Source organism: Protomyctophum parallelum (assembly GCF_964188405.1).
Source record: "Protomyctophum parallelum genome assembly, chromosome: 22".
NCBI lineage: Eukaryota > Metazoa > Chordata > Actinopteri > Myctophiformes > Myctophidae > Protomyctophum > Protomyctophum parallelum.
Window position 1 is genome coordinate 22,758,456 of NC_139714.1, and position 15,019 is coordinate 22,773,474.

The 15,019-nt window shown below is 43.0% G+C and overlaps 2 protein-coding genes across 4 annotated transcripts in view; both read left to right on the forward strand.

Moving 5' to 3' along the window:
* The first annotated feature begins 907 nt into the window (after window positions 1–907).
* On the forward strand, window positions 908–7,735 carry klhl42 (kelch-like family, member 42). 2 transcript variants are annotated; one of them, XM_083757476.1, is made up of 6 exons: window positions 915–1,050; window positions 1,480–1,691; window positions 2,240–2,586; window positions 3,796–4,005; window positions 4,746–4,939; window positions 5,879–7,735. In XM_083757476.1, the coding sequence occupies exons 2-6, from the start codon at window positions 1,485–1,487 to the stop codon at window positions 6,331–6,333; spliced, it is 1,413 nt and encodes a 470-aa protein (XP_083613602.1). In that variant the 5' UTR covers window positions 915–1,050; window positions 1,480–1,484; the 3' UTR covers window positions 6,334–7,735. The 2 variants fall into 2 exon arrangements, with proteins under 2 accessions (XP_083613601.1, XP_083613602.1); XM_083757475.1 differs by having other exon boundaries at window positions 908–1,691.
* Window positions 7,736–10,112: 2,377 nt separating this feature from the next.
* Window positions 10,113–15,019, forward strand: part of nrip2 (nuclear receptor interacting protein 2) — a 32,139-nt gene continuing 27,232 nt past the window's right edge. For both annotated transcript variants that reach the window (XM_083757757.1, XM_083757758.1), the window contains exon 1: window positions 10,113–10,799. In XM_083757757.1, the coding sequence (XP_083613883.1) occupies window positions 10,641–10,799 (159 nt within the window). In that variant the 5' untranslated portion in view covers window positions 10,113–10,640. The remainder of the gene's footprint in view (window positions 10,800–15,019) is intronic.

Below are 15,019 nucleotides of genomic sequence, written 5' to 3' on the forward strand. Positions count from 1 at the left end.
CTCCCGCTTAGTGGAGAGTGGGGTGTGGTAGAGGACATCTCCCCGAATGCGTGGGTATGTCCAGATAGTTGCCTCGCGGAGGCCTCTTTGTCCAGTGTCCATTCTGGGTCCGGAAACGGTACTTTTTTCAGCATTGACCACAGTAGAAAGTCTGCTGCTGTGAATTTTACACCTCTCCCGCTTAGCGGAGAGTGGGGTGTGGTAGAGGACATCTCCCCGAACGTGTGGGTATGTCCAGATAGTTGCCTCGCGGAGCCGTCTTTTGTCCAGTGTCCATTCTGGGTCCGGAAACGGTACTTTTTTCAGCATTGACCACAGTAGAAGGTCTGCTGCTGTGAATTTTACACCTCTCCCGCTTAGCGGAGAGTGGGGTGTGGTAGAGGACATCTCCCCGAACATGTGGGTATGTCCAGATAGTTGCCTCGCTGAGCCGTCTTTTGTCCAGTGTCCATTCTGGGTCCGGAAACGGTACTTTTTTCAGCATTGACCACAGTAGAAGGTCTGCTGCTGTGAATTTTACACCTCTCCCGCTTAGCGGAGAGTGGGGTGTGGTAGAGGACATCTCCCCGAACGCGTGGGTATGTCCAGATAGTTGCCTCGCGGAGCCGTCTTTTGTCCAGTGTCCACTTTATAAAGTCCATGCACTCCAGTGAATAGCATTTATCCATTTAGATAACTTTATTATTATTATTATAATGATTTAATTACTTATTTTTACACAGAAACATAATGTGTGTCTTATAGCATCATATAGCATCATTTAAATGCTTAATTTGTAGTTTTAATGTGCAAATTAAACTTTTTTTCAATACTCTAGAGGGTACTCTTATTTTGAAGAGATCGTCCACCGGAAGCCTTAAATCTGTTCATTAGATCTGTTCACTAGACGCTGCCGAGAATCAAAACAGTTGAAATCTGACAGCTCCTTCGTGCTTGTAATACTACTCCTAAATTACTTTCAAACGTCCAAACAACTCACAGAATGACACGGAACGGCAACGGCCAGTGTCGGCAGTAATCGACACCACTCACCCGACATCTTCAGCTGATGTAATGACCTTGTGTTGAACGACTGGAGAGATGTTAATCAGAGATAAGTGGTTTATTTGGCCAGCTTAGCATAGCGGCCGCGGCTCTTCAGTCAGTCAGTGGCTAGCTGGTCTCATGTCAGTCCTCTATGGGCTGAACTAACATCACCATATATAGGCCGGGTGGGTGCCTCTGTCTGTCTGCACCCAACCTCCGTTAAAATGTAAACTGTGATGATTCCAGATTGCTTGCGGAGTGGTTGGAAAGCAAGACAAGTGATTTATTTTTTCTAAGTGTCATATGCTTCCCAGGAAGCCCCATGCAGCCACCCCATAATATGGACTTTAATAGAGGACACTTTTACTTTAATTTTACATAGACAATTATACGTTATAGCTAATTAGCTATACAAGTTCACAACCTGAAAGCAACCGTCGTTGGCTTTTGCAGTAAACATGTCATCCGACCAAACGATTGCAATCGTGATGGACGACAAGACCTACGAGGTGAACAAAAGGAAGCTGATCGAGAAGAGCGACTACTTCCGCGCCCTGTACAGCTCCGGCATGAGGGAGTCCACGGAGGACTCTGTGCAGCTGCAGGGACTCAGCGTCCCGGGGCTGGAGCTGGTTCTGGAGTTCATAAACACGTCCAAAGTGCAGGTTTTATGTCTATACGTTTATTCAGCATGATCATCACGGATGTTTTAAAAAGACAAGTGCCACCGCAGAGGCGCCGATCTATGGTCACGGGCGGCCAAGGGTGCTGAACCTGAGCGTAAATGCACCACTTTACACCTCAGATGTGAAGTGCGTATGTGTGAGACTGAGGGGGGGGGGGGTGGGTGCTCCCCAGTCTTAAACCGGTTTAACGTGAATGGACTAGTCTGCATCGTCAAGGGTGCTTTGAATTTACCAAGGGTGCTTTGGCACCAGGCGACGGGTGCGTAGGAGAAGGACAGCCAAGTGCCCGACATCTTGAAAAAGGGAAGAAAGAAAAACTCCCGCACACTGTCTTCAAAATGCAATTGAAAAGTGTATTAAGCGAACAGCAACGATTCGGTCTATTCGACCTTCCATCAGGCTATCTTTATCTTTACATAAACCCTTCAGCTGTTCACAATATAAAACTTCAAATCTAAAATGCAAATCGCCCATCTAAAAAAACAAAACAATATTAACCTAAAAAAATCCTCGTATGGTACTTTCAGGTCGTCGACGAGACGCTCGAGGACCTGATCGAGACGGCCTCGTTCCTGCAGGTCACCTCCATGCTCAAGCTGCTCAACTCGGAGATCCGCCCGGAGAACTGCGTGGAGCTCCACGGCCTCGCCGAGCTGTACGGCACGCACGAGCTGCGCGGCGCCTGCCTCAAGTACATGAGCGTCTACTACCACCCCATGCTGCGGCGGCCCGAGTTCCACGGCCTGCCCGTCGCCCTGCGAGAGCAGGTGCGCGACATGCGCATGAAGGGCACGGCCACCCTGGTGGCCGTCGGAGACTTCACGTGTCTTTCGCTGGAGGCGCCCGACCAGGATGAGCCCTGGTCCATGCTGAGGTACTAACTAGTAGTGGTGGCAGTGGTGGAAAGTACATTTACTTAACCCATTGAGACCTGAGACCAAATTCTACAAATGTCTTGTGAATCATGACGGTTTTCTGAAGAAAAAAAAATCTATCTTTCTATATTAGGGGCTCTCAAACTATTTCATGTCAAGGACCCCACAAATTATATGTATTCGGCCGCCGACCCCCATCTGAAAATATGTTGTTCCAGGGACCCGCCAAAAGCAAAGATATGACTTAAAAACGTTTGCTGTGAAAGAATATATTCGAAGATTTGCACACGTTTTCACAATTTTTCAAAAATAGCAGATCTACAAGCTTGTAGTGTGGCACTGTAGCTTTTAGTTCTGCTATTTTTAAACAGCTAAAGTTTAAAATAATGATTAAAGTGGTTAAAAGCTACAGTAAGGTGACACTGAAACTACTGTACAATTCTGAGGTACCGGTATTTAACTTTACTTGAGTATTTCCAATTAACCATGCAAAATAACACTGACAGGTATGAGGTGTTGAAAGCTTGCCATTTGGACAATCACTTTTGGGGTGGGGTTTAGTGAGGGGTCAGTTTCCAATACTTTTACTTCTACTTCTAATCTACATCTTGGATCCAAATATTGTACTACTTTTACGCCACTACATTTATTTGAAAACTTTAGTTACTAGTTACTTTGTAGATTTTGATTATTACAAAACACACATTACCCACTTCATCCCTATATACATTTTGGCCATTTGAAAATAGCTTGTAGATATTGCTATTTTCAAAAGATTTTCATACATTTGAAAACTTTTTAAAATGGGACATTCTGCATAATAATGAGTAACTTCTACATTGCAGTATTGATACTATTTTACTTTATTAATTATACAACAGGTAGTTTCGAGGAAGCAATCTGAACAGCCTTCTAGCCGTGCTTCAAACCAGCATCATGGAACGGTTAATCAAAACAAATAATTCAGCTGCTTTGTTTTCCCAGAGCGCAGCATACTCGGTGGCTATGCTAGCTAGTTTCTTCGTAGTGGCTACATCTGTATAATTGCAATATTACACTTGAGGGGGTGGTTTAATGCCATTAATGCACTTCTGCGTTGCTTTCGGAACTCGCCTGCAGCATCGCAGGCGTGCATTAATGACGTTAAACCACCCCCTCTCGTGTAATATTGCTTAAGTAAAATGTGCCTCTTCCATCACTGTGCCGAGGTATGGAGAGATGGAGCAGCGCTGGAAGCCTCTGGCCAACAACCTGCCGCCGGACATGATCAACGTGCGCGGATACGGCTCGGCCGTCCTGGACAACTACCTGTTCATCGTCGGCGGCTACCGGATGACTAGCCAGGAGATCTCCGCCTCACACTGCTACAATCCCTGCAGGAACGAATGGAACCACATAGCCCCCCTCAACCAGAAGAGGTCAGACTCGTTGACTGTCTGTGACCCGTACATACCGGTATATCCCTGCACGAGACAATGCACCGTGCACGTCCCGGAGACTATAGTAGTATTCAAGGGCAGTGTTGCCATATGAGAAATGTTGAATTATCGGGAAGTTTTATCCCACGATTTTGCAACCCATTATTTTCACCCAGTGTCAATTATCTAATGTAATGTAATCCTGGGCGCTACACTATCTATACAAACTATTGTATTTCGTATTTGAAAGAAAATGATCAAACACACAGCCAAAAAAAGATAAATCACATGTGGAAACATGTAATTTGCGTATTTAGTGTAAGAAACAACCTTATTTGAGATTCCTATGGGACAAAAAATGCATCACATAAGTATGCTGTGTGGAAGCAGGCAACTTCCTGGACCTTATACACAAATAAAAGCCTGACACCGGAATGGAAAATGTGACCAGTGTTTTTAATGCCTCCAAGTACAGATCTAGGGTCAGATCTTCTGATTTACTGACTTATTTTGAAAAGCCTAACCGGATCCTGAATCAGCAGCCAGGGAGTTTAGTAAATTCACACGCTTTTTTGGTGATATGGCGGAATTATCGTACATTTGGGCATTACTGTACATCATAGAGAGGGTAGAATTATCATACAATACGATAATGATTACTATCATACAGATCTGGCAACACTGTTGGTTCGTCACTGTCACATTGTGTCTAATTTGCTTGCGGTATTCACTCCCACTAGGTCCAACTTCAAGCTGCTTGCAGTGCGAGGGAAGCTGTACGCCGTGGGAGGGCAGTGTCTGGGCACCGTGGAGTGTTACAGCCCGGAACAGGACTGGTGGACCCCTGTCTCCGCCATGCCGGACCCCCTGGCAGAGTTCTCTGCCTGCGAGTGCCAGGGCATGATTTACGTCATGGGTGGATACACCGCAAGAGGTTTGTATGATGTAAACGTTTCATTTGGCATGTCGGTCTATTGTCAAAGTAACCGTTATATTAAAAACATAATTACCGTTCTCTTTTGGGACACAGTGTGGTTATCATATGACCCTAGGATTTTCAGGATTAGCCATTTCCTTTTCTTCGTCATGTCACAGACACCCACATTTACATTCATTAGGCCATGGACCTGCATTTCATGTAGTGAAATGAGATCATTCTTGATTAAAATGATAATAATCAAAATAATAGTTTACACAGATGAATGCCGAGATTCTTGTCAGTCCTTGCACAGGCCACTGTATTTATAAGTGCCATTCTGTGTAGTGTTTATTTCGTTGACTAAAACTAGGATGACATTTTTTTGTCGACTACCTTTTTTCAATGAGGAAAACTAAATGAAAACTCTGCTACAATGACTAAAACTAAGACTAAATACACTGACATGTTAGAGAGGGACTAGTGGAGAAGACATCCAGTAGAACTAAAAAGACAAGTCCTTTCATGCTCGGCTATTTTCAGCATGCACCAAGTGTAAAGTCAGCCATTATTAGGCCATCAATGCCCGCCAAAATACATTCTAGTCGACTAAAATCATATGCTCTTTAGTCGACTAAATTTCAGATTAATAAAATCTGACTAAAGCTAAATTACATTTTATTCAAAAGACTGGCTAAAATGTGAAAAAAGCCACCGCTCATCTGCCGATAGATTTAAGTTGAGGTGCTGGAGTCACAAAAGCATAGAAATGATAAAACAAAGGGAGGCTCCGCAAACTCAAATCTGTGCACAATCGAGTATTTTTTACTAATTATTGCAAGCTTTCGGTCTATTGACCTTCTACAGGCATCATTCAAAAGCCTATGGCTAAAAACGGAATAAACAATTCCAGTCAAAATCAACACCGAGTCTGTCTGTGTCTCCATCTGTCAACAGACAGGAACACGAGCGTCCTGCGGTACTGCCCCACGTCGGACGCCTGGGCGGTCTTCCGCTCGTGCTCGGCGCATGTGCGCAAGCAGCAGATGCTCTCGGTGGAGGACACCATCTACCTGGTGGGCGGCTACACCCACGAGCTGCACGGGAGCGGGCCGGGCCGCCGGCCCAGCCAGACGGAGGACATGCTGACGGTGCAGTCGTACGCCGTGGCGACGGGCGAGTGGCTCCAGCTGAAGGAGAACACGTCCAAGTCGGGCCTCAACCTGACGTGCACGCTGCACAACGACGGCATCTACATCATGAGCCGCGACGTGGCGCTGCCCACCAGCCTGGAGCACCGCGTCTTCCTCAAATACAACATCTTCTCGGACGCCTGGGAGGCGTTCCGCCGCTTCCCGGCGCTCGGCCACAACATGCTCCTCTGCTCCCTGTACCTCCCCAATATCCTATGACTGACCGGAGGGAGGGGCCGGGGGGGGGGGGTGAGAAACGAGAGCTGATTGAACGATATAACCTATGGTAAATGGTGCAATGAAGAGTAGCTAGAATAGGTGTGATAATGATATATGCTCAACATGGGCTGCACTGAATACATGGCACACACCATAATAATAACCTTCCAGACAACTGAAGGACTTGTGCCTTGGCAAGAGGCCAGTGATGTCTACTGTTCTATTGGACACTAGTTTTACAATACGTGGAATTATTTCTGTGCATTCCCGTTATCCTCTGAAGACCTTCAAGTTCAAGTCCTTTATACAGCAGATCTCTGCGCTCAAACACTGGAGCGCAGTCCGCGTCATATCCGGTATGCACGCAAACGACATGAGCTGGTGACTAAATTGATGTCATATGACTAGAGGACCAGTGTCACTATGCACATGAGGCAAGTATAATTTGGCAGAGCAAACAGAGCGTGAAAGAACAGCCAACGTGTGGTTCATTCTTGCAAAGGCTGGGCTTTGTGGCAGTAAATGGGAGCAGTGAAAATAATACCTGGTTGCCAGGTTGAATGACTTTGCGACCTCTGTGCCTAGAGAAACACAATATTATGCAGTGACACTAGTTACCAGGCATATACTGCTATACACGCAATCAAAACGCTACCAAGAAAGAGGAAACATCAAATCGCCCGTGGGAAAGCAAAGTCATAGCGTTCTATCAGCATGCTCTCCAAATCTAACACAGTAGGTCACAATACATTCCTAATGTTTACGCTGCAAACATGGGGGACCTACATTGTTTATCAGTAATTCACTACAAACCTTAAAAGCTACTACAAATGTCTGAGAAAATCAACAGATTTCATGTCTATATATAATTGACCATATTCTCACAGGCAGATCTAGATGAAAACATGGCTTTGGTTGTACACTGCCAAGTTTACGAGAGTCGAGATGTGAAATAACTCCGATGAATATGGTTTACACCTAGAAAGTTTTTGTTGTTGTTGTAATGTACTCTAAGCCAAGCTAAAGCACAGTTCCACGAAATGGATGATGTACATGTGCCTTCTCCAGCCCAGTGTTGGGGATTTTATACAAAATTCAAGTTAAAAGAAAAAAGAAAAAGGCAAGACTGTACTTACTAAATAGCCAGCACCTGACCAAAGCTGCTGTGTCCTAAATGTGGGTTTTCACTTTTCACTGCTGAATTAGAAATTTTCCAGGTGTACAAACAAGTTGGGTTTGAGATAAAGCCTGTAAAAGACAGCATTTACTAATGCAATTCCCTGTACTGATGCGTACCGTTACATTTGTTTGTTAAGATTTCAGTTTGTCTCTGCAAGTCTGTTATTTGCTTGTTCTGATACGCCTTGGAAATATGATGACAATAAAGACATCTTTCAGGGAGCCTCTCTTTTCATTCTAGTTTAAATTGGCGATAATTGAAAAATTATCCTGGCAACCAACCAACCATCCCCCTGTGATCCATTTCCTGACAAATTAATGGGGTTGTGATATTAAATTACATTTCAATGTCATAGATTGTGACAGTGAAATGAACAATGAGTTTCAGGATCGTGGCAATCAGAATAGGCTTCAGATTAAATCTGATGGCCGACATGTTATCCAACACTGCTGCTGAAAGGAGCACTGATTTGAATAGATCCAAATTCAGATGGGACTGCCGAACACCTATTTAGAATGTCCCTGTGAAAACATGGTTCTTTTATGTAGAATCTAACCAAAACAAGTTACAATGTGATGTGACTTCAGTGGACTGAACTGACTGCACAGATGTTCACATTTTTGTTTGAACATGTAATGGAAAATATAACCAGAAGGGGGCAGTACATGCTTATAAAAGTGAAACATTTTAACTTCACCTTCTGGAAAGGTGCTAGGTTACATAATATTATATATCAAAAACATCAGCATTCCAATTTATTTTCCAAATGTTATTTGTTTGCTGTAAATGGGTTAGGGTTTCATTCATGGAGGTCCCAGAGGATAGGCAGACAGGCAGTTGATTAATGCTTGCCATTATTAGCTCAGATTGACTATTTGGACCGGTTCAGTTCTTTTAGGTTCTTAGTCCATGAGCCAGACAGAGCCCAAAATGAGAACGTTAATTATGAATTGAGCGGGCAAAACCATACCTATATTAGATTTTAAATGTGCAAATGAGGCATTATATAGGAAAATATGCAAAAAATAGAAAATATGAAAAAGCTACTACTGTGAAAGGGTTATCATATAATTAGCTTATAGATCCTATGAACAATTAGATATAGGTATAGTTTTGCACACTCAATTCATAATTTACGTTCCAATTTAGTAGCTCTGGCTCATGGACTAAGAACCAAATAGAACTGAACTGTGCCGTGCAACCTTCACACACCATCCACTGAAATGCCCAAGGGACCGACAGAGTAAATAGTATTGACTTAAGGATAAGGATATAGAGTGACAGTCAGCTCCTGTTGCTGAGCCCCTTAATGACCATAATTATTTAGGTGAGAATTTGCTACAAGTCTGACTTGACTGCTTTGCAATCTTTAACAACTTAAGCCTTATTTTATACGTCGTCCTATGATGGTGTGCGCATTGCGAAAATATAGCCATTCTACGAGCTTAAGTAAAAGTATCAGTACTGCAATGTAGAATTACTTTGTTACGGAATTCAAAATGTACTTGAGTAAAAGTACAAAAGTATTGCCGGTATCAAAATGTACAAAGTACCAAAACTAAAAGATTTGCGACACATTGTGAGCTTGTAGATCGGCTATATTCAAATGGCCAAAAAAAAAACTTATATAGGGCTGAAGTGGTATGTGTATGTAGGCTATGTTTTGTAAGTAAAAGTGCAATATTTGCCTCTGAGATATAGTGGAGTGGAAGTAAAAGTACTGACATTTAATACTCCAGTACAGTAAAAATACCTCAAATATACTTAAAGGACCACTTCACCACTTTTCAACTTATCTTCATGTAATTGCTCCTCACTAATGGAGGGCAGTTCAGAAATCCATCGATCCATCGAAAAATAATAATATTTGGATTTTTATTATGGCGAGAACGATGGCTTCCATTATCGCATTGCAACTTTTCAGGAATAGAAAGGATTCCCCATCGATGATGTCACTGGTGGACAGGTTTCTGTACTGCCCACAGCCCTCCTAGGAGACACAGACCGAGTAGGGGAAAGAATTGTGCCATTTTATCATGAACATTAGTGAGGAGACTGAGCACCAATTAATAAGTATGCTCACCACTGCATCCTTCAGGAGTCAGTGACAGTGTTGACAATGAGATGTGTGGGAGTGTTGAGTGTGTGGGATATCAGAAGCAACTGAAAAATATTGTGAGAATGCATTTTATAAATGTGGACTCAAATAAAGAAACTGTGTGTGTGTGTGTGTGTGTGTGTGTGTGTGTGTGTGTGTGTGTGTGTGTGTGTGTGTGTGTGTGTGCGTGTGTGTGTGTGTGTGTGTGTGTGTGTGTGTGTGTGTGTGTGTGTGTGTGTGTGTGTGTGTGTGTGTGTGCGTGCGTGCGTGCATGTGTTGATTGTGTGCATGTGTTGATTGTGTGATGAAAAGAGTGCTCAAGGGAAGGGGAGGGTATATCTCCTCCTGAAACCAATGATGCGATAGAGAGAGAGAGAGAGAGAGAGAGAGAGAGAGAGAGAGAGAGAGAGAGATCCAAGGGCAGTCTACACTAAGGGGAGAGGAGAAGCACACGTGCGCACACCCGCACACGCACTCACACACGCCATCATCACAAGCCAGTCAGTGCTCAGAGCCCTGGCTGAACCTCACATTCTGTCCACACATGACAACGAGCAACATCATCACTGAACAAAACGATGACTGGACAATAGCTCCTGCAATCCAGCACGTATAAATGCATGGCCAAGGAGTATAGCGGAGCAGAGCAAGCTTCAAGGACAGGACACTAAACAACAAGGTGTAAGAGAGGACTGTTATTGTGTTACTGGAGACCTACGTATACGGTATACAAGACGACCTGTTGTTGTACTTCGACCCGGTGCTCTCATTACCTGCGCTTTTTGGGGGGGGCTTCTTCTCGTTCTCGTCAGCAGCACACAGTCAGCAGCCCAGTCTGGCTCTGTCTGTCTGTCTTCTCCCCAGGATCAAGATCACACGCTCTCTGCTCTGTCCTGCCTCGGCTGCAGCACAGCAGCCGTATACCGTTTAGTCTGCCACGGGGACTGACTGACTGGCGGTGCTGCTCTCGCCTCGGCTCCCTCTGTGTGCGCGCGAAGCGCCGTGTGAAGACAGACTCGAGAGACGACCATGAGTGAATCTAAGAATAAAGGTGAGCTGGCCATCCGCGACAAAGCCCTGCAGCATCAGCAGCGGCGCCTGAAGCAGGCCACGCAGTTCACGCACAAGGACTCGGCTGACCTCCTGCCCCTGGACGGGCTCAAGAGAATGGGCACCTCCAAAGACCTGGTGAGTGACACCAGTCAGTCATCAGTCAGATCAGTGGTGGAAAGTAACTTGTACATGTACTTAATGACTGTACTAATGACTTAAGTACAATTTTGAGGTATTTGTACATCACTTCTTTTTTTTTTACGCCACTACAATTATTTAACAACTTTAGTTACTATTTACAATTTGCACGATTATTACAAAACATACAGTAACCACTTTAGCCCTACATGCATTTCGGCCAAAATAGCAGATCTACAAGCTCCCCATGCGTTGCACCGTGGGCTTGTAGATCTGCTATTTTCAAAGGATCTGTATGCATTTGAAAACTTATGAAATGGGACATTCTGCATAATGAGTACTTTTACTTTTGGTACTTTAAGTACATTTTGATACCAATACTTTTGTACTTTTACTCAAGTGCATTTTGAAAGTACATTCCGAACTTTAGTATAAAGTATAACTTTAGTATTCTACATTGTACTATAGTACTGTACTATATTGATACTTTTACTTAAGTAGAGAATGTGAGTACTTTGATAAGTTTTGATAAGACTGGCGTTCACTTTGAATTCCCTGGCAGATAAAGATCATGAAATGACCTTATTTAGACATTTGACTCATGAGATTGTGGTCTGTACACTGCCAGCTGCTTGGCTGCATCTGTGGGCTTCGTTTTGTGAGCTGGTACTTTATTCTTCATCTCATTGTCAAAATATTTGTATACTCTGTGCAGTGACAATAAATTGAATCTAATCTAATCGAACCGTTTGCACAAAAAAGCACAGGAAAGTACAAAAATAATGCATGAATGCCTTGTAGTGGTATCAGTTCTCTAAAGCTAGTTAGTTAGTTGCTGCGAGAGTGAGGTCTAGCCAACACCAACTCGGGATTCCTGGACCGCTGCCCTCCACAAATTCCTATCCAATCAGGTTCTTGAGCTCTGCAGTGTTGTCAGCCAAGATGTCGCGCCGCAGCATGTCTACATAGGTGGTACGCTCCTTTCCCCTCCCCTAGTTCTTTAACTTTTGAGAGTGTAAACTGTTTCATTTTACGCTCTCAAGAGTTAAATCATTGTTAAACATCCGCATTACTAGAAGTCTACATAATTAGAGTACGGAATTGTGGACAAAATCCTATCCAACGATAACAACATTCTTTAGTTTTGGGTCATTAAGTCTAAATCTCATCAAATGTCCATGGCTGAAATGCTGAATAAATAATTGGCCTTGATATGAAAAAGGTTGAAAACCACTGAGATAATGTATTACATCAAAAAGTAGGAATTTAAAAAACTCCAAAAAGGTAGCACATCCAGAAATTAAATAAATGGCGGACAAAGTAGTTCACATTTCCATTTCTTTATTGGCACACACCAAAAAGGAACGCTTTGTGCGCCATTTCATTACATTTTGGATGTGCTACCTTTTTGGAGTTTTTTTAATTCCAACTTTTTGATGTATACTGGATTTGGGTTTGGCACACACTTCTGACAAACCATTGCTGATGCGCAACCTCTTTTTCTCATACTGTATTACATCTCAGATCATATACTGTAGGTTATCTCGGATATCCCCTCGCCTAGATAGACAGTTGTAGAATTCTGTAATAAATGTAATCTAATATAAACAGAGATTGTCTCGTACGGCGGGGGTCCCTGGCACAGGATATTTTCAAACCGTCTAATGTGTATAAATTATGGGGTCCTTGACATGAAAATGTAATTCTGTGTAAAAGCCACGTGCATTAGAAGTAGTTACAAAGATGGAAACGGTAAGTGATGAAGAGGATAATCACTTTAATTACATCATGGCCACATAATCTCTGACAGACATCCTTGTACTGCCAACACAGGAAGGTTTTATCTGGCATTGATCAGATGATACATAAGAAGCCATTGTAATCGGTGGTAACAAGAGAATAATCGTAGGGTTTTCTGTTACCCCCAATGTAGTCTCGTGTAGCCAGACAACTATTCCACAACCTCCGAATGCTATATAGAGTCTGGAACAGTGGAACTACACCTCCCGAAATCCGAGTAAGGAAGCTGGCATTTCCGTTCACAAGCAGGGGCAGGGGAAGCAGGGGAGCAGCCATGTAAAGGAGAGTACGTCATTGTGAAGAACATGAAAGATTCAACATAGAAGACTCCTGCTCTTAGGACTGACAGCTGCAAAAAAACTGCTCGTCCTAAGATGGAAACCTCCCCATAAACTTGAGATCTCACAATGGATCCTCTCATTAATGGACATGATCTCTTTGGAACTCTCTATAGCTCGATCCAATGGGGCACAAGAAAACACACTTGACGTCTTATACACAGCACTAGAAAAACTTAAATCATGCCAACGTCTCTGATAACTGTTATTTTCTCCTTTTTAACAGTTTCCGTGCCTTGAATGGATTACTCCAGGTTAATGTCGCTGCCGTATCGGACATACCCGCCTTTTGTTTTATGTGTTTAATCCGCCGTAATGTAATGAATCAAAAGAAAATCCGTCTTCGTCGCGGAGTATGGACTGGATGCCTTCGCTGTGAATGACGAAACCGGAAATCGTCACATGCTGTGGGCTGCTAGGGCTTCTGGGAAATTGAGGCCAATGGAAATGCATTGGATGCAACGCCTCATTGAAACCAATCTTGTGTGCGTCTTCCGGGTGCGCCAAGATGGTGGATGCTACACACAGATCATAACAAACCACGGGAGCTTTTTTTGATGGATTTTCGCGGATTAAAAGCCCAAATAATTCAGCGTATGCTCTAAAGGTAATACAACAATCTCGGCAGTGAAGGGGGGTTGATTAAAATGCGGGTTAATCGTAAAAAACAGTCAAACTGTTAATTTGATTTTTCCAATTGTAAAATATCTGACTCGCCTTATTTACTATTATTATTATTATTATTATTATTATTATGATTATTTTTAATGTATTGTAACCCTGTATCTGTTTTGCTGTTCAACCTGTGGGGTGGGAGAGTGGGGTGGGGGAAACCCCCTTTTTCTTTCTTTTAACAAAAAATAAAATAAAAAACTTGATCACAAAAAAAAAAGAACATGAAAGATTCAGGGCTCTGTTTGTTCAGGAAGGAATGTCTCTTGAAACTCATAGCGAGAGAGCCGAGTGTTCATTTATTCATTTTGTAAAGTGTGTAAATGTAACCCAACGGACCCTTACGTGTCACTATAGTTACATTTGCATGGTCAGAGTTAAATTGCATGTAAACACTAGGGATTTTATTCATCCATACACTCAGGAACATACTGCCACAGAGACAGACACTGCCAGTGAGAGAAATAAGCCAACCAAACTCCAAAAACAAGCCAATAATAAGCCAACGCCTGTGAGAGAAATAAGCCAAATCTTCACTCGAAAAACAAGCCAAATAATATGTCCATTTAATCCTAATAAAAAAAGTTTATATGCATTTATCATTTTTAATGATGCATCTAAACTTTTTGAATGAAAAATAGAGTTCTCAACAGGCCCGGGAATTAAGGCCCAGCCCTACCTGGGCCCTCATCAAATCCTGTACACTCAAGGCACTGCCCCCGCTGCCACCCTTAGATCTCCATATATGGAGCTGACCTGTTCTGACATTCCATATGTTGATCTGACCTCATCAGACCCTGTACACTCAAGACACGCTCCATATATGGCCAGTGCACGCAACCTCGCCCTCAGGCATAGTATAAGAAATGTTGGCATTTAAGAATGTCAAAATAAAAACCACCGCATTTTTAAACAGAGCCCAAAAAATCACAGTCTAGTATTAATGGCAGGAGTTTAACAGAAGCTCAGTGGCCTTCATGAGTTTAGAGCAGGGCTACTCAACTTTAGTAGCTGAGGGGCCATTCAGCAAAATTCCAAAAGTCCAAAGGGCCGCAAGCTAAAAATGTCTAAAGTAATATTTTGAAACATTTACAAATGTATTTTGTAACAGACTACACGACTAGTGTAGTTATTTACAAAATGATGATGATGATAATATAATGAACAGGTTATCACAGGTGAATAAATAAAGTGGTTAATACTGATAGGCCATATCACTTTCTCTTGGAACAAACAACCTTGTCCAAAACAATGAAAATAACTAATTATAATATTGATATGACCATGACAGGCCGCAGAAACATTAAGCGCAGGGGCCACATGCACCCCACGGTTCGCGGGCTGAGTAGCACTGGTTTAGAGTGTCAGCTAGCCCTGAGACTGGGAGGTCGGGGTTCAATTCTTGGC

Coding starts and splice junctions, on each gene's coding strand:
- klhl42 (XM_083757475.1), top strand. CDS start 1,485: ATGTCATCCGACCAAACGATTGCAATCGTGATGGACGACAAGACCTAC. Junction 4,006..4,745: donor GCCCCCCTCAACCAGAAGAG/GTCAGACTCGTT, acceptor CACTCCCACTAG/GTCCAACTTCAAGCTGCTTG. Junction 4,940..5,878: donor GGGTGGATACACCGCAAGAG/GTTTGTATGATG, acceptor ATCTGTCAACAG/ACAGGAACACGAGCGTCCTG.